General features: G+C 38.9%; 1 protein-coding gene across 1 annotated transcript; it reads right to left on the bottom strand.

Annotated features, from left to right (window-relative positions):
• Window positions 1-1304: 1304 nt before the first annotated feature.
• cept1b (choline/ethanolamine phosphotransferase 1b) lies at window positions 1305-19187 on the bottom strand. Its single transcript, XM_031733219.2, has 10 exons — window positions 18956-19187; window positions 16503-16789; window positions 13761-13935; window positions 11964-12111; window positions 11747-11888; window positions 8024-8108; window positions 7574-7705; window positions 6776-6934; window positions 5147-5272; window positions 1305-3700 (listed from the first exon to the last, which is right to left on the bottom strand). The coding sequence occupies exons 2-10, from the start codon at window positions 16691-16693 to the stop codon at window positions 3578-3580; spliced, it is 1281 nt and encodes a 426-aa protein (XP_031589079.1). The 5' UTR covers window positions 16694-16789; window positions 18956-19187; the 3' UTR covers window positions 1305-3577.
• Window positions 19188-22729: the final 3542 nt, after the last annotated feature.

The following is a 22729-nucleotide window of genomic DNA, read 5'->3' as shown; positions in this document are numbered from 1 at the left end:
GAGTATGAAATTTATTTGCAATGGCAGGTGAAGGAGAGATTGTCAGGTGATTTTGTTTACCGTCTTAAGAGAACACAGTGTTGTGCACACTGATGAGATACCTGAGCTTGGCAGTCTGACCAACATAACCAACGCACACAGTGACAACACGCTCGTCTCTGTACAAAACAATAGAAAACAAACGCGTTTAAGGCAAACGTTTACTGGTAACAATGAGAGATGTGACCTGACATCAGGAACTATATATTTGTTGATGCTGAATCTTTCAGAGTGATTATGAAAAGTTGTGTTTTTTAGGTACTGATTATATAAACACTCTCTAGTTATAGTACAAAACTATACAGCAGAATACTACACATGCATATTAGCTCATTTCTCATCGTCTCCTACATCAATGAACAGACACCAACTGCAGAATTTAGAAAGATAAAAATGAATATTACTAATAAAATAAATGTGACATTCAGCCAGTACTGTTCTTTATTGCACAACGTGCAGAATTTACAACTGCAAAATCTGTCAAATTAAAACAAATCAACAAAGAATATACTCATCAGTGTTCTTCAAGACGCACTTCATCCAAATCGCAAAACCACCTCAGAATTTTCTGAGATTTTAATTTTTCTTTATGCCTTCAAAGCAAAACAGAAACATTAGAAAAATTAAGGTTTTCTCTGTTTATCAACTTAGTTTTACTTTGCCCAGCAACTGAAGCTAGATTCTGATATTGTTAAAATGATTTTATTCTTTACAATTATGAATAAACTTCTTAAAATTAAAATTTGTACCTATTTTTACCATATTTAAAATTTTACTTATTGAAAAATAAATTGGCTTTTCATTATGAAGTGATTAAATGTCTTCATGAAATCCAGAAATATATTAAAGCAGTTTACCTACTCATAGCTAGTTTACCTATTTTCTACCATACCAAACTATTTTTATTGCCCAGCGTTTTTTACGCAGCAGAAATTTTCAATGTGTTTTTTAGAAAACATCCACTGAATATAATTATACTCTCAAAGTATTGCAAATTTTCTTTTCTCAGCACCTTTATAGTCTATTCTTTCCTCTGCCAGCAGTGTTGCTTTTCAGTATTTATTGTAGTTTTAGTCTCAGTATATTAAAGCTTTTCTTTTACATTAATTTCCCATTTAGTCTAATTATAATATTCACATTTTCTGACAAAAAGGGAATAAAAAATGTAAAAAAAAATACATTATGAGCTGTCAAGACTTTAAATATGTGTTACAACTTTCCCATTTTCCATCTCAATATACACAAAACCTACCCTCATTCCAATGTTTTTCTTTTAACCTTTATTTCATTAAATCTCTTTACTCAAAATGACTTTATTTGCATGATATAAAAACATAATACACTGAGCCATAATATTTCATCTTAAGGCATTAGAGGACAATGGTTTGTGTGATTTTGGGTGAAGTGGTCCTTTAACACTTGTGTGTAGAAGGCTTTGTTTACATGAATCAATGGCCATCAGTCTCTTTTCATCCAGATAACACCACCACCGCCGCCCTGCACAAAAACTCATCCAGCTGAGACAATGACGCAGCTAGGAGGACAATGTACACTGAGAGCCTCTCAATTCAGTCAACACTTGGCATTGTGGGTCATTTCAAACACGGCGCAGAGGCAAAGCACAGTATCTGCAGATGGAAGTATTCAACAGAAAGTAAATAAAACAGGCACAAAATGTAAAAGCAGGAAGCTAACCCCTGCTGTTAAGGACAAACATGAGCTCCACGTGAATACAGGCCGTCACTACAGGTCCTCTCCAGCAGCAGCAGCGCTAAACACACTTGGTTTGAGGTGTAACGGCATCAGACGACGACGAGGTGGAGGCAGAGCGAGCAGCAGCCACATTTCAAATCAACACATTTTTATTAAGTTTGATCTGACTCAATCAGTCACCACCTTAAAAACCGTGACATCATCAGGTGACCTCACCTCCCGCACACTCACATGTGCACCTGTTCTGCTGAGGCAGGCGTGTGTTTTGGAGGAAACGTGATGGACTGTGCAGGCGGATGGTACCACTGAACACACAGCAGTGATTCAGTGAAGTAGCTGCAACACAGGAAGGACCTTTTTTCATTTGTATGTTTCATTTTCACATTTTCTGTTATTCAAAACTGTTCTTTGACAAATACAGTGAAAGGGAAATTTAACTGACCTACTAACAAGCATAGTCTATGTCTCAAAGCCAGATAAATCATTAAAAATGAGCTAAACCGTTGCACTATTGGAACACACATGGAGTGCAGTTTTATTTTGACATGCTGCAGGGAATGCATCTAATATAGAGCACAAAATGCATGTTAATCTGCTTTTCAAAACAATACCACCCCCCCAAAATGCACCGTTTCAACCTGATTTTTTTGCAAAAAGTACACAGGATAAAATGTTTCAGAAAAATAAACAAAAACAAAGAAGCAGGCGGAGTATTTTTCTTATCATTGTGGAATTTGACACTTAAAACAAACAAACAAAAAACACCAATAAATAAAGCAGAGATCAGTAACAGAGTTGGATGAAATAAGCCCCCTGCTTCACTCCACCTCTACACGTTTTGATCTTTGCTCTCATCAACTGAAAAATGAGAAACTTGAGTTCATTCGTACATGAGGTCAAAAGGAGCCGACAGACCTTTCACACGCACACTACGTGTGCACAACTACAGCACAGCAAGTGACCTTTTGCCCTCGTCCACAGCCCCCTTTATGTTTACAATATAAATAAAAGAAAGCCTATACCCCGTAACAAAAGTACCAACTTCATGATGACTATATTAGCAAAGAGCTTAACAAAAAAACCAAAATCTGACCTGAACCTAAATCCCAAGTGCAAATTTAACCAAGAAAGTGTCAGTGAATTAATTTGCAGGCTTGTACAAAAAGGACGTTCTGATTTGCTTTAAACAGGAAAAAAGAAAGAAAAAAAAAGTAAGATTGGCATCAGGTTTCCTCCAAAACCACATTTGCTGATGTAAAACAGCTGCACTTTTTTTGTGTAGGGGATGGAGTGTCTTTAAAAAAAACATACAAATGAAGGAAGGTTAAATAAATGTGTCAAAGAAGGATTTTTAACTTAAAAGAAAGCACAGACACTGTAACAGTTCGGTATTTACAATAGCAAAAAGGTAAAGTTACAAAAATTATAATCATGAAAAGCAAAGAGAATGATTCGGTTCCTATACATTTTCTTGCACGTGAACAGTTAAAACACGCTGTAAGTTTCTCTCATTGAGCATACTGAGTAGCACCTGTACTCTCCTGAAATATCTGCTCTTTGCAACCGTAAGTTTGTCAGAAGATTTCTTAGTACTGGAGCAGAAAATGAAACTGGTATAAATGTAATTCTGCACTGGTGAAAAACAGACAATGACAGTAATATTCCAGTATCTTAATATATATTATTTGTCCTGACATTCAGTTGGCAGAAGCACACAGTTTACACCACGTCACCCCCCCTTGCGTCTCTACGTGGAAAACAGAGGGAAGAAAAGGTGAGTGCAGCTAACAGGAAGGGTGCAGAGTCAGTAATGGCCGGCGTGTCCTCAGTGAGGAGCTGAGCCGAGGACTGAACAAGGCTTGATTTTGAAAACAAAAATGTGAAGATGGCAGGCAATCTGGTTGCAAACACTGACACAGTAACGCACCAAGTCAAACAAGGAAAGGATCTGCGGGAGAGAAAGAAACAAGGTCACTCTTTAAAACAGGAGCTTAACACACTGCGGAAGCCCACTGATGCCAAGAAAATGAAAACTAGATACTGATATATGGGCTGGCCAATTAAGACACATTTAAGACATTCCAGCATGCACCCGTACGACCCTTTGATAAATCATGGTAGCACTTTTTATTATAGCTCAGCAGCAGTGTTGTCATAAGGAGAAAACAAGAAGATAATTCAGAACCTGCAAGTTATTAAAACGTATTTACCACATAATATATAAATAATTAAGTAATATCTTAAATCAGCACTGGGTTTAGTTGAGTGGTATAATACTGATACTGGTATACTGGCCATGCATACTGTGTGTTGTGACGAATGCTGGGGACATATGGTAGGATTAATTCCAGCATTATAACACAGTAATAGTCTCCTAATATGTTAAAACACCAATCAATATTTTGTCATCATTATGAATTAATACCACTTTAAAGCCAGCATACAAGAAATTTAAATGGACAGATGTTTCCATTTTTTTCTAACAGGTTTAAAGACGATACTGATTATTAACTGGTTTTCTCGAAATCATGCATGTTTCCACATTATTCCCCCCAGTTTCTGACACCTTATTACCCAATCACATAAACTTCAGTGTAACATTACTCAGCTAAAACCACTATAGATACAAGACGATTTGTTGGCTTTTACTCAAGCATTTCATTGGTAATAACTTGTGTAATGACCTTCTTGTTTTTACCTTATTAGCCCACTATTACCACATTTTTTTTTTTTTTACAGAGCTGCAATAACAAATGCAACCAAAACTATAAATAAATAAAAAATATCTGCTTGGGTCCACTGGATACAAATCTGTTTCTACTTGTTTTTTTGTCTCGAAGGACAAAATAGGTTTATTTTAAACTGTAAATTCAGATACATTTAATTTTGAGGACTTACGTTTTGTTTCTAGGGATGATTTGTATTTGAAGTATGCCAGCATTTCATTAAGTGATGTGGTTTGTCCTTGTAAACAAAAATAAATGTTTGGGCTAATTTAGAAATGACATCATTGTTCATTTATAACAGTCTTGGACCTGCCTGGTAAGAGACTGAAGCAGGGTCTTCGCACTGAACACCAATTTCACTTATTGCTTCGTAGCTTTACAGGCAACAATGGGCTTCCATACAGCACAGACACCATCAGTGAGAAGGTGTAACGATTATGGATTAAACAGCAACAACAACTGACTGAAGGAGACACTGTGACTATCAGAGTAGGACAAGATATAAAGATATAAACACTAAATTCTAGACCTGTCAAAGCCTGGACATGACCCAGCTAAATGGAACACATCCATCACTCATACTATTAGTTACCTCGGTGATTTTCCTGCTTTTCAAAGTAAAAACGTCATGACCACATTTATCCAAACTTGGCATCATGCGTACTTACCAGTGCAATCCAGAGCACCAGGTACTCATCAATAAAACTATTGAAATACTGATCCAGGAACAGTAGTCCTGGTCCCAGGAAGGCTAAATCGTGGAGATGCATCTCACTTTTTGTCATATGTGCTACCTGTACACAAAGATCACACACAAACACACAGAGTTTCAATTAAACAGTCATCTCTGCAAGGCACTGGAGTTGTTTGAAGTTTCCATTTTCTACATAAATTGCATCAAACTTCCTCTGCTACAGTTTGGTGTGGTAGCTCGCCTAATGAATCTTGCATGCATCTTAAATTATTGGAGAGTTTTCCCCACCCCATCTCTGTCCTAATTTTATAAAGTTTAGTCTGTGAACATCTTCAGAGATGCCTCTCATCCAGCATCTCTCTACTGTGAGGAGGAAAGGAAGACAGCTTTAAACATGAGCGGTTCAGAAGTCTATTCCTGGGGATGTTTAGACTCTTGAATCTTTTTTTCCCCCCGAAGATTTATTTTTTTTTTTTTACAATAACAGGTTTTAGAATAATTATTTGTGGCATTTGTGAATCTTAATGCTATTTTTTTAAACCTGTATTTGTAACTTTTTGTTATGATGAGCACTAACAAACATGTTTTTTTAATGACAGCAGAAACTCAAGGTCCAGTAGAAAACCTGGGTGAGAACGAGGTGACAACATGCAAAGTTCACTCCAAAGCCCCCTGCCTGGATCTGAGTCCCTTTTGCTGCTGTTGGCAACAATGTCAGCAACGGAGCAACCATGCTGTTAAATGTTTCTGCACTGAGCTACATCAAATGCTACCCTGTCTGCTCCAATAGCTCAGCTTTAAAATGACCTGCAACTAAATCAAAGCAATAAATTAAACTGAGGGTCAAATGTTGAGTTTTAATGTTAAGTTTCAACCGTGTTTCATGATTGTAGATGGAAAGCAGCTGAAAAGCCAACAGTGTAAATTAGAGAAACAAACAATCCTGTTTTTATCCTCCTGCAGTGTCTGCAGTGTTTTAGATGCTGGTCCAAAAACCTGGAAGCAGTTTTACTGGTTGGCAGTCTTTGTCCTTACCCTCACCTACGGCTATGAGCTGTGGGTAGTGACGGAAAGAATTACACACTGACACAAATGGTGGAAATGAGCTTCCTCCGTCTGGGCCCTCAGAGATAAAGGAGTTTGGTTATTTGGGAAAGGCTCAGAGTAGAGCCACTTATCCTCAACACCAAAAAGAGTTAGGTGTGGTGTTTCGGCATGTTGAACAGAGAAGAGACACCAGGGCAGAGCCAGGATAGCCTGGAGAGATCATGTCTCTCAGCTGGCTTAGGAAAAATAGCTAAGTTTGTCAGCATCTATGCTTTTTCAGGAATCCTTTACCAATAATTATTATTATAAGTAAAGCTGAAACAATTAAATATGCACGTTAGGTTTACAAAGTGAAAAATATAAGCTTTTTTTGGTTTGTTGATGGAACTATTCAAACAGTTTCATCCTTCTTTCAGTATTTATGCTAAGCTAGGCTAATCACACCTTTGATGCAGGATATCAGGAATAACAACCGTGAAAAACACAAAGTGCAACCTTCATTCAGTAAATATAAACTAATGATGATTATAAAGAGAAAAAAGTATGTTTGACTTACAACTAATTTATTGGTGATTTTGGCCGAGACAAAGCCAAATGCCAGGATATAAAGACACGGATGATTTTCAAAGAGCTGGACAGCAGACTTTTTGTATATCATCATCGCCAAAATTATGACTGAACCAATATGTAAGACTGGAGAGAGCACACTGGTTCCCTGCAAAACAAAGAGGAGAAAAAGACAATTAATGTCAGTGGAAACAAACAGGAGCTGCTGAGGTACAAATAACTGTAACACAAACTAAAGCGGGCAGAAATACAGAAAAAGTAAAACCTCGCTTATCCCTCATATCACTATTGCCAAAATGCTGACCAAAGCACTGCACCACAAAACCAGTGGGCCAGAGATTTGAGCCACATTTGTCAGTGGGGCTGCCTCATAGGTAAACCCGATTTGGACAAACTGTCCTGTAATTAAAAGGTAAGAAAATATTGTAATAGCTTACCAGCGGCACCAACAAAGTATTGTGTACTGTTTCTCTGTTCTTTGTAATGTTCTGCTCATTTAGATGGATCTAAATTAGCAGTTTTGCTAAAATCTCATGTTTGCATTCCATATTTTTCTACAGATATCCATTAACATAGGTTTCAGCTGTAATACGTACTCTGCTACATAAGACACAGCCTGCAGATTAAGTTCCCCCCTGTGTAAATTACCCCATCATCTGCTATGTAAAAATAGGCTGTCAAGTTGGTCAAAACACTGGGCGGTTCTCATAAGGCACCAGGGCAGAGCTGTGCAGCGCATCAGTCGAAAAGAGGCATTACAAACCAGGACAGGACATTGAGAGCTTACTGCTATTGTGGATCCGTTTTTGCCCACACCTCCTGTGAAAATAACTCTGAAATAATTGGTGCAGGAGAAGATGGCTCCTAACAAAGTGCAGATGGCAGGAATCATTTTCATCTGGATATTTAGGATCGGAATCTGGAATTCGAGACATTGACATGGAAAACTTAGATGTGTTTATGCAACACAAAGTCATCAAAACAAATCCTGATCAGACAGAAAATTTCCAACCACTTTTGTACTTTGAGGGCACATTCACTACACCACCCTCATTTAAACAATCATGACTAATGTTAGACACTACTAAAAGGCACTCGCTTATAACAACTACAGTAAAACAGTTTAAACATGACTGTTAGAGCAGCATTACTGTAAATTATCAAGTTAAATGTCATGACATTATAGTCTCACTGTCATTGGTTCCAATTCCTTCAGATTAAGATCAATCAGAATTACCAGTGACTGCCAAAAAGCAGATCCTCCCACGGCGGCCAGCAAATACATGATTATAATGAAGATTTGCACCTCAGTCACATCAATGCTGAGTGGGAGGAGAAAGCAGAGAGTTTACAGTGAGGATTAGTGACGTATAACAGCACACAGTCATCCTGCAGCATTCCTCCACAACACACTGCCAGACATGGAGCCCGTTCTTCTGCTCGACACGTTTGATTTGAAGGTTAAAAGGTGCGATCAGTAATATTTCACTGGCTCGGTCAACAAAAGGACGAGTTTTGTTAGCAGAGTGAGTCACTCCCCTGCTCTCTTTGACTTGAGCAAGTTTACTGCAGGGCACACTGTGACATGGGTCCAATAAACGTCACTAGGACATCAGGTTTGATGCAGGCTGTAGTGCCTCTACTGCTCGTTTCCACCTTTTCTTCTTGCTGTGATCATGGTGACAGCTGAAGTTTGAATTATCATTTGATTATGAAAACCATCTGATAACATGTTTTCATTTATTATTGGCTACAAAGCTGACAGTCTGTCTTGGGATATACAGCACTGTGCGAAAGTCTGATGCCACCCCTCATTCATTCATGCTTTGCTTCCAAGAAGCCAGACTTAATTTTTTTAAGCTACCTTGAGTAATAATTCTACAGGTTTTCTGAAGGTCTTTCAAAGTTTTTCTTTTGACATTGGCTGCTTTTTCCATTCATTTTCAGTCAAGTCCTTGCACCTGACCATTTCCAGGATTTTTTTTTTTATTTGTTTTTTTAAGCTACTTAAGACTGACCTATGAATCATTACAGGATAAAGGCACCTAACTCAAGGGCTAAACCAGTGTTTTGTCTACACATAACAGACTTAGTGACTAGCAGCCTGTTGCAAAAAGCATGTTATGTTTTGTACCCAAAGAGCTGTTAGCTGAATAAATTGGCATCTGTCAGCTTGGTGTGCAGTGTGTCTTTAAAGATTTTGAGGAAACTAAAAAACTGGAGTACAAAAGAAGACGTGGGAGGACTAAAAAAAAAAAAATCTGTGTAGAGCAGACAGACAGGATCTGAAAGTCACGTTCTTAAGAGGCGAAAAAAAAACCCATAAAGAGAGATGCATCTTGCCCGTTCAGTTAATACACTGTTATACTGCTTCATCAAAAATGGTCTCAGTGGAAAGGTGGCTGTCAAGCCATTCTTAGACTGACATATGCCTAATTACACAAGTCATTGGCTGAAAATCAGTGAGAACAGCTCTTAGAGTGATTAAAAAAAAAGCCAAGTTTTAAAGTTTTGGTTCATTGCCCATATGTTACGGTTGACATGAAGAGAGAGGTACAACAGAGAGCGTGTGCAGCTACTCTGTAAAACCAGGTGGAGGAACTGTCATGGCCTCTAATTAAAATATTTAGTTTTTAAAAATGTAAATGCATAAAGTCCTTCGTAACAAAAGTTTGAAACTAAAATCTTATAAATGTTATATTAACTGTTATATTTGACAGGTGAAAGGTAGTTGCCCAATTGCTTCAGCTGATGCTACTCAGAGCCATATTTTACTGACCGCACCTTCAAGCAGAAATGAGTACGAGCTGATCTGACCACGTGACTCCATGCAGGTCAGAGTTCACTGTGGAAGCGGACAACAGTGAGCCATGCAGGCAGCAGCCAGAAAGTTTACCATCACGTTCCACAGGCAGGGACCCACAGCGGCTGTGAGCATCTGTAATCCTGCTAGACAGAGCTGCACCTCTGTTATATCAAATCTACACACAGAACACATCCACATTTACTCCGGGTCACCTGAACACGTAAATGCTGTGATCTAATGACAAGACTAAACCTCAGGTCTAATTAACTTGCTGCACCTTTTATTAACTTTTTCAAAGCTTTGGACTGAATTCCTGAAAAACCTGTTTATGACTACCTCATAGGTTTCAGTAGGTAAAGTCAGAAGGTGATTCAAAATGACTACATTCTTTCTATACCAATAGTCCATTCTGCCTAATATGAAGATGTTGGCTTTAAAAATCAATCACATAAATCTAATATTTGTGCACAAAGAAAAATCTGTGTTTATATTTATACAGAAGGTGTTCAATAAAAGTGAGAGCACACAGAAAGCTCAAGTAAACAACTAGAACTTTTCAGGGTTTTCAATTCTTAAGTCAGTGTCCATATAATTTTTATGTCACCCTCATTTGTAATAAAAATTAGAGATTATTGGTTGGCAAACTGAACAGTTTACTACTAATAATAAAAAAAATAGACTAGTTTAACAGCCAGAAAACAGTCTGAAACCTAAGAGATTGAATTAAACAGTCTCTACAGGTGTTGTGAGTGTTTAAGTACCATTTGAGACTTAACAACATCCTTTCATAATGAAATCCTATGAATTGTGCGGCCCTTTGTGTCATGCATAATATTACACATACAGAATGCCAGAATACAGGAGTTCACAAAGTGGGGCTAATGTTAGCTGTGCTAACTTCAGCAACCTTTGTTGCTTTCAGGTTAAAATCTGCATAACTGTATAAAATTGGTCTGGCTTCATGGCAAAACATAGAATAGTTACAGAAACTCAGGTAAATCAAGTTCATGGCCATGAGTTGTCCTGTCAGGAAGTATTGCCTAAACCTAGCCGAGTATTTTTTTTAAAAAATAATTAGGAACACCGTTAAAACAGCACAAATGTTTTGAGGTAATCTGTCTGAACTTTGGCCTCTGGTATGAGCAGAGGCCAACTACTCCAGCCTCCAGATGTGGACATTTTCAATCCTTTAAATCCTACATAGAATAATTCTATGTAGATGAACATGACAGAAGAAATGAGACTGATAAAAAATGTGAAATGAAAAAAAAAGGAACAGAAAAGGAACATTTGTACTCAGAAGTAAGAATCAATAGATTAAAAATGTATTTCATGAACTGTAGTGAGGCTGTGATGGTACAGAAAGTGGTTGCATATTTTTAACAACCCCCATAAATAAACATTACTTAGCCTCCCTGTAGATAAACCAATGGTATCAATTTCAAAATCCTTCATCACCTTGTTCTCAAGTTATCGTACTCACAGGATTTTCAGAAAACTTGACCTCTGACCTTAAGGTCGAGGTCACTGAAATTTGAACTCATCCAAGATTTTTAGTAGGTGCACCTATGATATCAATTTGAAGCTCCAGCATCGCCTTGGTCTCGAGTTATCACATTCACAAATTTAGGTCTCCACGCCACCCACCCGCACGATGGGTGGACAAGAATACCCCATCAGCCTTTTACGGCTGAGGCGTAACAATAAAAAGTTTAGTCTGTCGTTGTCTTAATTTCCACCACAGAGAGAGACGAAAGTCTTCAAAGCAACAGGTACTAACGGTGTGCGGTGATGAGATATTAATAACTTCTTTAACAAACTATTTTTGGGGGGGTGACAAAGTGATGGGAGCAAAATTTAATCCTCAAGATGGACACTTTCATAAATCTTACACTTTTAACTTCTAACCTTTTGAAAGAATCTGAGGCAGCATGATTAACATCTGCTGTCAGTTTTTTTTCCACACGGACACAGTGTGAAAAACACTGTTGCCACTCTAACTCAGCACAGCGAAGCATCAGTAAGAACTGCTGTGAAATCAGAAATGAAACAGATTTGTCTTAAGATGACTACATGTGTTGCCAGATAAGAAAAATAGCTGCAAACTCTTCTCTTAAACAAGAACAAGAAAATAAGCAGTTTTTATTGACTCACATCCCAAAGCGCAGCGTCCCTGACACATATGTTTGCCAGTGTGCACAATAGAACATAAACATCCCGGCGAAGCAGCAGAAGAACATCCAGTCTGGGTTGGTGCCCAGCTGCGCTGCTATACTGGTTCCCAACACCACAAACACTGCAGAGGAGAAACAGATTATTCACTGAGCTTCAGATTTTCGGAAACACAGAATCAAACGGGATGTAAACTGACCGGTGGAGAGGGAGTCACAGCCGTGGTCAAACAGCTCGCCCAGCGGAGAGCTGCTGTTAGTGCGTCTGGCCTGCTTCCCGTCGATGGCGTCCAACGACTGGTAGATAAACAGACCCACCGCACACAACAGGTATGCCCAGAGAGGAGCCTGGAGCAAAAAACGCAAATAATCACAAGGAGGTCACTCTATGTTGATGCTCACGAACAGGTGCAGTCTAAGGCAAATTTTACATGCCGTGGCTGGTGGAGGATTGGGCACCATGACCATGATGGTTTCTTTCACCTCATTAATATACATAAACACAGAGACTGCAATTGTTAGAGTTGTGCCAACACCTTTCATAATGAGTAATGTGCTGGTGAAAGAGGAACTGGGGAGTTTAGTTCCTGCTATGAAGTAAAGGCTTCAGTGTGAGACCTTGTTCACATACAATGATGAATGATGTAGATTATTTAAGTGAGCGGAAATGAACAGAGATCATCTGAACAGTCATTAAAATACACCCGTCTCTTTTTTTGCCTTTAGCCAGTCCATCATTACGTGTGTGTAAAATGCCTCACTCGTCTCTCTCATTCAAGTCTTTACAGACAAACACACTCAAATCAGAATCAGAATAATTTATTAATCCCTAAGGAAACTGGAGAAACAAAAGCATCTGTGCAGTTTCTAATGTAACAGCAGACAGAAATACTCACTTTTTTTTCCCCCTCATTGTGAGATTTGCTATTTCAGTGTAGCTGAAACGCCCACACATGACAGAAACCGCAGCAACATGTCAGTGCTGGCTGCAAGAACGTCAGTTGCCATTTTACTCCCCTCTGACACCCAAATAAATATCACCAGATTTAAAAAAAAAAAAAGTAATTATAGAAGCTCTCATATATTTGATCCTAAGAGCTCACGTATGACAGTCAACAGTTATTGTTGGAGGTTGAAGGTAGTGCCAAAGAAAATAAAACACTGAACTCTCTAGACCAACCAGTTTTCAGTGGAAATTAAATACAGTCACACCGATGGGTTAGCATTACAAAGACTAAAAGATAATTACAAAGCTGTCTACATAGATATAAGCCAGAGCAAGTGACATATCTTTATGATTTGGTTCATTCATGCGGTCCCTTTGTCAACAAATTAAGTCAAGTGACTTTATTCAAAACATGCATTTAATTTTTATTATCCTGTTTAATAAGCATATTGGTAACCATTTATAACTTCCATGAAAAAACTAAATCATGCACAAGCAGCAACCTCAGCATCTGAACAGCAAAGTTAACACAAAGAACAAACAAACCAAAAAAGGACTGCAGTTCCTCTAATGGCCACTTGAGGCTGACCCTCAAACTTCATCAACCCCATAGATTCCCATATTAAAATGTCCAACTTTATAGAATTAAAAAGCACATTTATATTATTTGTCTTTTGTTTTTTGAAAGTTCTCTCCATCCTGTGTTCAGTTAAGGTCATTTCTGCCTCCAAAAAAGCAACACTGAGGCTTAAATTTGCAGAAGCACATGGACAACACCACAGTGCCAATGTTTTTCTTTTATATACCAATCTAAAAGCATCTTTACCAACACTGCTTTCAATCATGAGTTAAATGATTGACTTCTTATTACACTTTTTCTTTCTCTGAGCTACCGCTGATGTTTCACATTAAAAGCCTTCCAGCAGTTCCTATTACCTAATCTTACCTTTTTCATATCTGCTTATGTTTTAATATAAAACACTGACAGAAAATAACAATAACAGTGGCGCTGTAGCTATGGACCTCATCCTCTTTAAGATTATCGGCTAACCTGCTCAGTGGCAGTTGGGCAGTAGTAGACGAGCACGAGGGTGGTGAAGACGTTGGTGGCCAGGCCGATGATGGTGATAAGATTGGGTGCAATCCAGGAAGGGACACGTCCTACCAGCCATTCCCAGTAGCGCTGCATAAGAGGCTCCAGCAGGGAGCGTCCAGCACTGCTGTACCTGCAGGGATGGGCAACAGGTGGTGGCAGTTGAGACACAGAGGAGCGACAGATATGAATGTTTACCGACTTTTACGAGGGCTTAACAATTATTAACTGTGTTTAAATATATCTCAGCAAGCTGTAGAAACAGAGTTACAGCTAGAGTTTCTTGAGTTTGTGAGCTGCAATGAAGGTTAATGCTCCAATCAGCACGAGAACAACAAACAAAACAAAAATCTCATCCAGACAAATGGGACGTTACATTATGTGGCTTTTGGTTGATCTAAAACATTTTGCTTTAATACATATTCATGTATTTGCCAAATCACCTGTTTGTTATAATTCTGCATTAGTCTCAGACGGTTAAAAGATGGTAGATTTGTTTCTCTCAAAGGTTCACAAACTTTTTCTTGCACAGATTTCTGCTTTAATTACTTAAAATGTCTTGTGATCTTCATCTCACTCGCAGTTGCACACAAAACACAGAGGATACAAAAATATTGTTGAATTTAACTGGGATTGTCCATAAGTCTTCCTCATAATTGTGCAAGTCTTATTAGCAGCTTGTGGGAATACTTAAGTTTGGTGCTGCTAAAGGAGGTTCTGTGAGTTATAAACCTACTTTTCTTGGCTTGTGCTCTAAATTATTGCTAAATAAATTCTAAAAGACTTCAAAAGTGCAATTTTATTTCTATAGTACCTTTTAAGACAAACATCACATAAGCCTTCATCAGTAAATACCAGACATCAAATGGACAAAATAGCATCATTAAAAACTTTAAACTAAGTCTTCTGAATTCAGAGGTGGCTGGCAGCCAGTCCTTTAAATGTTAAAATGTTTAAGATGTTTTCAGATTTAATAATAGAAACATTACCTCAAACTCCATTTGGATGGATTTTTAATGTTCTTAATCACGTCACTGCAAGAAATTCCAGCACCGTTTCACCTCCTACACATTTTAGATAACACACTGTGGCAGCTTCTTTAAGACAGCTATTATATGTGTAAATCCAGTTAACAGTATCATTAGCTAATTTATCTTAACAGCCTAATTTAACATCTTAAAAATAAATAAAATCCCAGCTGCTTAGGCCCAAGAGGGGGTCAATTTCACCCCATCTGGCTTGTAACACCCTGATGGAAACACTAAAGATGATAATGAAGATGTCATTAGTCTCAGCCAAGACTAATGGCTTCAAAATAACAGTTTACCAGAAATCTGTGGTTAAACTCAAGTCTAACGGTGTTATAATACAACAATTTTGTTAACTTATTTGGATAAAGCTCTTAAATTCAAACAAATACTTTCATTGAACTTGTTTTTTTAAATTTAAACTAACATCATGTTTAACTGGGAAGACTATGTTTTCACTTCTGATACATTATTTGACCTTAACTTAAACTGAAAGTGATAATAAGGGTTTTGTTTCAACTCGAGGTGTGACTCAATCCGACCCATGAGTCTGAGAGAGGAAACACGAAGAAGGGAAGGAAAAAAACAAACAAACAAAAAAACAGCACAAGCTGCTACAGGCCTGATCTGTCAACAGTAACATAGCTCGTCAATCCTGACATACCAGCAGTTTTTTTCCTAAACCAATCATAATGACTATGTACATCTGTTATCCATTAACGTAACACTATTCTTGAATGACACATTGCAATAATAGAGAGCACTAGCACAAATCTTGACAAATGTAAGCTTAAGTCACAAATTTTCCTGGAGAAATCGGGTTTAATTTAGGAGGTATTGTGTCTGAGTGGCTGTGGGAATCATTTCTCTTTTTTATCACTTTGAAACAAGTCTGTGAGAACACTTGGTGCAGGCATGTCGTGCTTCATGCTGTGGAGACCACAAACACAGACCTGAAGCTAAAGTTTCTACAGAAAATTATTACAATTTGAGTCACTATGCTGGTTATAAAAATGAACTGGAAACTGATATTGTAGACAACATTTATGAGGACTCAGCTCCATTCTCTTCAGACTGTTAAAAGGCAACCTATTACAGGGCCAAAAATGATACTGCTTGAGATAAATGAGATGATTATTTAACACAATTATTCCTGCACTTTGGAAAAATGACGGTTTTATTACAGTTTGAAAAAGAAGAAATTTAGATTTCCTTGAACTTTCATTTTATTTTAATCAAATAAACCCATTAAAAAAAATGAAATTAAAAATTTAATATTTGGTGTAGAGGAGCATGTCGTGTCTCAGTGTCAGCCCTGTTCTGACTGGATGCCCCTCACAAAAAGATTTGAACACTGCACCTGTGCACATGAGATGATCATATTATGGCTACACCCTCTCTTTGAAATCATACACAGCCAAGAGTAGAACAAAAAACTGAGCATGTGCTTTTGGCTCACAGGGTAATCCCTGTGAGCCATGCTCACCTCCTTATTTGTGGAAATGCTCACCTCCTTATTTGAAACCTTTGCTCGTGTTTAATACGAACATCCAGTTTTGCGACAGTACACATTTGACATAAAATAGATTTCCCACATTTCACTGTCTTTTCACTCCACTTACTAACACTTTGTTTTCCTGAGTTCAGCGTACACGGCAGAAACCTGCATTACCTGTGCTCCTCCAGTCTCTTGAGTTGGTGTCGAGACAGGGGGGGTGAGGGCAACTCAATCAGCCTGCGCAGGACTCCAGGGGACAGCCAGCAGGTTGCCTCCATGCCCATGCCGTGCCCAGGGTCTTTGTCCCGGCTAAGGCCTCGGCGAGTACGCAGACCCCCCCCTTGCTGCTGCCCCGTGGCGCTCATGAAGCCCTGCTTCCTGCTGGTCTGGTCCCTGATGGCTCTACCTCTGCCACTGCCCTGCCCGAGGGGCTAAAGATCCACAGTGAGGCCGGATGATGCCTAAGAAGAAAACCCAACATCATAAAACTGCCCTGTGGAAATATCTCAGCAAAAAGAAAAAGAAATGCACCTCCTAAAATCCCAAAAACCAATTTCAGAGGCTACAACTAAAAATTATTTTTTATGCTTCATTAATATCATATCTACTTATTCTTCTAGGCTACTTGTTATATATCAATGTTAAATCTGGTGCTTAAGAACTTTCTCTAACAAATCCTTCCATTGGACAAGCTAAAACTTGAAAACAGCTAAAATTTTAAAAATAATATACATTTTCTTTTCCTTCTTTTTTTAACTAAAATTTAAAAAACTAATTCACTTCACTAATACCAAAAGCCACATGGGAATACTGCATGACCAACTGCAACTGTTATTGATGGCATAGTTTTTTCTTTCCCTGCTTGAATAATTTTAGTGAACATTTACCTATTTTAGGTAAATGAAGCACTTACTATGCCCTAGTGTTAGCATAAAGTCAGACAAAGGCTCCTGCAAAGTGAGCTATGAAAGGTTTAAACAACCAACCTCCCAAATACCTCTATAGCCCTGTTGCACTATGGAAATGTGGATGCAATATTCTTGAAAGTGAACATGCAATGCAGATATCTGCAGCTCCTGTAACACCCACATAGACATGCTCAAGACTGGTTAAAGAATGTAAGTTTGATGCCATGTTTAACCAGTGCTAAGGCAACAAGTAAAGTGGAAATGCATCAGAATAATAAAGGAGGGTTTAGTGAAAAAACACACTTTTAAATGTGGCTTTGTTTAGGCTCCTTAAGATTTATATTTTTTGCTGTACAGTACAAGCAGTGCTTTTACATGGAAAAACAAAACTTATATAAGCGTATATGTAATACATGCCATAGTTGTAAGTTTCCTTGTGTCTTTGCAGGAGCAGATAGATGAGCCCATAACTATGATAATCAGTCTGAGCTTTTAAAAAAACCATAGGAACGAACTAAAGCATGGGTTTGGAGAGTTGTTCCTCCCCTACTCTAATGTATAAGCCCATCCATCCATCGCCACTTGTTAGGAGTTAGGTCATAGAGGCTGCAGCCTAAGCAAAGAAACCTAGACCCCAGTCTCACACAACAAGACATTGCTAGGCTTTACTGGACCTGAACACCAAGGTCTTATCCCAGTAGGACATGCCCAGAACACCTTAGCTTCCTCCTTTCGATGTGTAAGAGTAATGGCTCTTCTTTGAGTCCCTCCCAAATGACTGAACTTCTCACCCAGCCACCCTTTGGAGAAATCTCATTCCCACCACTTGTATCTCTGATCTCATTCTTTCAGCTGGAGCTTGTTCTCAACCAGGAAAGGGCAGAGTACCCACTCCGGGTCAGGGATGAACTGCTGCCCCAAGTGAAGGAGTTTAAGTATCTTGGGGTCTTATACAAACATATATAAAATGCACCCTGACAAAACATCCACATGACGAGGTCATCCGGAACATGACTCTCTGTATTGAGTTTGTAAAGACACTCCTGCAAAGAGCCACCCACTTACAGTCATAGGTGGATGTGAGTAATCAGCTTAATTATGCTCCTCATAATATTCTGAGATTAAAGGAAAGTTAAGACTCGTAACTGGGACAACAGGGCACATCTAAATTTCTGTAGTAACAGAGAAGGCCCATGTGTTGCTGATGACAGGACCCAGAGCAAAGCTGAAGAAAGATTAAATCAATAACGCAATATTTATTGAGACATTACTGACACTGACAGGGGTTAGTTCGCCAGCTGTTGACGCTGCCCGTCATTAACCTCGTCTACGTTTCTAAACTACTTCTTGTGACTGTCACTTGAGCTGCTGACAAAGCTCGAAGGGCACCAAACAACCTGCTTCTTGAGACCTAGCACACTTGCTGTTAGCCCAGTCCCCATCAGTTAGCGTGTGCATTAGCTGGACTATCTGCAACGTTAGCGCAGCGAACGGCTACGGAAGACTCATGTCAGGGTGGCAATATAAATTTACACGCTTGCTGCAAGTTTATTAACTCTTTTTCATACTTATTTTGCTAAAGGCACCGGTGCATACTCAGCATATTGCTCAGATCAGACGGAGACTCATGGACCTCCCGTGGTGACTGCGGCTAGCTTACGCTAGCCTAGCTAGGCAACCCAGACTGCTGGCAGGATGCTGAACGTAATTCCGACTGACCTGAGCGATTAAAGGACGAGAGTCGCGGACAGTCCAAGGGCCAGGTGGGAGTACTTCAAGCCGACAGACAGCACCTTTCTCGCCCCGGTTAGCTTTGTGATTTCCCTTCTATGACTTGGAGTATCAAAACAGCGTCTGCATCTGTAAGGTGGATCACCACGACCGGTGTCACTGTGGTTTGACACAGCAGGCTAGTTATCGTTAGCCATCACAGAAATCTCGCGAAGTTTCCTTTCGTATTGGGTAAATTTTGCCCTGAACACATCTCACAGGTACACGGCCCGCTCAAACGCCCTCTAGTGTAGGGGTGTCAAGTTCGTTTAGTTCGTTGTCTACATACAGCCCAGATCTGATGTCAAGGTGGTCAGACTAACAAAACCACTGCATAAAAACACTCCACCAAAGGCTTCTTTTCCTTATAAGGAAGTTTGTTTCTGCCAGGCAGATACGAGTAAAAATTTGAATTGTCGTCTCTAAATTTTGAATATCGTAAAATTTTGACTTGAGTTGGCTTTCAAGTAATTTGAAATTTGAAGATATAAAAAAAATTGGACTTACTGACCATGGTGAGACTTGCTTTGACAAGGACTTTGGGTCAGTGCTACAAAGAATGTCTTTTGTTTTTTTCATTATCATATAATTGATTGATTTATTGCAGCTTGGGTATGAGAAGCCTTTAAATCCATGTTAAAAAAAAGCTTCTAACCTTAAACTATCAATACTTAGTTACTAAAACATTTTTTTAATCCTCACAACCAAAAAATTACGGAGCCCCGCAAGGGACATGGGAGAAAAAAATTAAGACGGACTTTTGCGAGATCTCGCAAAAGTTTTGCGAGATCCCGAGTTTGTTTTGCGAGATCTCGCAAAAGTCCGTCTTAATTTTTTTTCTCCCATGTCCCCTGCGGGGCTCCGTAAAAAATAGCATTTAAAAACACAGAAAACTTTTTGTATTTGGCCTCAGAGACGTTTTGAGGTTTTATCTAAAAAATAATATTATCTATCTGTCTTTTCTTCTTTGTTTAGATAATATAGCCCAGATTTAGTTTTTCTCATCCACTTCAGATGCTGCAAACCTTGCACCTGTCTTTATTACACCCAGAACTGACTGACAGCAACAAGTGGTCTTCAGGAAGTTCAAAGTGCAGCAGTTGTTATCTAAAAAGTTCCATTATATTTCTCCTGTCTGGGTGTCTTTGCAATATAAACCAGACCTGATTTCAGAATCTTCCTCCTGACCTTCAAGGTTCTAATCGGATTATCTTTCCCCTGACATTTCCAGCCCTATTACTCAACATACACCATCACACCCTTCATGCTGGGCTCTTAACTGTCCCTGGATTCAGTAACTAAACTCCTTTGAGGATACAGCATTTGGCCACAGAGCTCTTCTCCTTTGGCACAAACCTCCAGTCCAAGGTCGCCCGGGTGACTGAGTGCAGATTTTCAAATCCAGACTCAAACTTTTCTCCTCAGTTCTGTATTAGTAAAAGTCCAGGCTTATCAAATGATGCCAAGTTTATTTCAGCTGCATATTCTTTTCATTTTTGGACTCCAGAGTAGCTTTGCATGATTGACTATTCAAAAAAATCCTACTTATACTTCTCTTATACTCTTGTGCTAAAGCACTTGTTGGAGCTGCATCAAGGCGCAGCTGCACGCCTGTCTCTCTCTTTATAGCAAATGAGTGTCTCTCCCTCATAAAGAACAGATCAGAGCAACAGGTGACTGAAGCGTCTGTGCTGAAAGCCAGCGCTGACCACATCTGGAACATCAGCACAGTCTATCACCTGAACCTTTGTCTCACAGAGATTTCACAGGCTTCACTGACCCAGCGTCCCAGCGCAAGTACTGCTACTCAACAGCCATCTTGAAATGCCCTTGGGTATTTATAATAGGTATTTTGAAGAATTACATAAATTTATCTTAATGTCAATGGTTATTGGAACAAAACTGCAGCTGATTAGATTTGATATGGATGGATGGATGGAACATGTGACACAATTTTCTTAATTTTGCTTCTGTACACAATAACAGTGGATTTTAAATCTAACCATAAAGATGAAAGAATTATAATACAATACAATACAACTTTATTTATATAGCACATTTAAAACGAAGGTACACCAAAGTGCTTCACAACAAGGTTAAAACATAAGATATAAGATAAAAGGCTATAACAGAGTACAAAAAACCCCAAAAGTACAGACAAAATAAGAAATAAAACATTAGAGCATAGTTTAGGAGATAAAATTACTGGGTATTCATAAATATAAGGTGGGGGTCATTATACAGGGGAACATTAGTAGAAGATAAATAACATCAGGGTAAAATATAGGGGATGTGCACTAACTAACTGAAAACGCTTGGTCAAACAGGTACGTTTTTAACTGAGATTTAAATGAACAGATGGAATCAGAGGCGCGAATAGCAGCAGGAAGATTGTTCCAGAGGCTCGGGGCTGCTAGGTCAAAAGCACAGTCACCTCTGGTCTTTAGCCGGGATCTAGGCTGCACTAAGAGTAATTGTCCCGATGATCTTAGGGCTCTCCTAGGGGTATATGGACTAAGGAGTTCAATGAGGTAGCACGGCGCGGTATTGTTTATGATTGTAAAGGTAAGCAACAGAACTAACACTCAATTCGGTATTTGGCAGGGAGCAAATGCAGGTCAGCAAGGACATACCCACCCCCCATTCTCAGAGGCAAATAATTACACATTCCCTTATTATTCCATGACAAATTTAACAGATATCTGGAGTTAACTGAGCTTTCAATATGAGGCCCAAAGAGGTGTTGAATGCAAAATGCCTCAGAGACCACAGAAGACACCTAAAGTGGATGATTCCAGAACTCTTTCCTGGGTTAAGAAAAACCCTTCACACCATGTAACCGAGTCAAGAACACTCGCGAGGAGGTTCCTTTATCATTGTCAAAGTCTCTAATCATGAGATTAGAGACAGAAATACAGAGGGTTTGTGACAAGGTGCAAACAACAGGTTATATTTGGGAACAAGAAGGCCAGATTAGACTTGACCAGATAACATCTAACACTAACTGCACAGCCCGGAAACAATGGACAATCCCTGGTTTCCTGGTACCAGGAAAAACCTGAACCAGGTTGGCAGGATGAACAGGATGAACTCTGTGCTCTCTGCTCAGATTCAGGTAAAATCTGTGACACTGACTGATAAGACAAAGCATAATGAGTCCCCTTTAAGCAGTAAGCTGACACAGACCGTGACCGTGTGTACAACTGTGCACCACTTAGTTTAATATAAATATTCACAAGGTAAAATTGCAAGCATTCAGATTAGTGTTGCATACATCCTTGCACATTTCTTTATACACTGATCACACAAATTTGGAAATGTTACTGACTCTGGGTAAATTCAAGCTGCACTATATGACATGTTAAACTTAACACAGGTTTGCATTTTTACTACTGAACCAACCACAACGCACTGATTTTATTTTACACAAAGCACCGGTCTAATGCAGCCAAGAAAAGCACAATGATCATGCGCATTTTCCAACATGCTGACAGCTGCATAAAAGTTGCACAAAGCCAAATGCAAATGATGTCAGATATTTGCAATAAGATCTAAATGAGTCATCATTTCCCTCCTTTCCTCTCCCTCTTACACAGTTGCATCAGTCTTTTTGAATGTAGTAGCTGCAGCCTAAAGCCCCTCATTCCTTCCTGTATTACAGGCTTTTTTGTGTTTGTAATCATTCACTTTGTAACATGACTTCACTGTAAAGGCTGAAAGTCA

Source organism: Oreochromis aureus, linkage group 5, assembly GCF_013358895.1.
Source record: "Oreochromis aureus strain Israel breed Guangdong linkage group 5, ZZ_aureus, whole genome shotgun sequence".
Taxonomy (NCBI): domain Eukaryota; kingdom Metazoa; phylum Chordata; class Actinopteri; order Cichliformes; family Cichlidae; genus Oreochromis; species Oreochromis aureus.
This window is presented reverse-complemented; position numbering and strand designations above follow the sequence as displayed.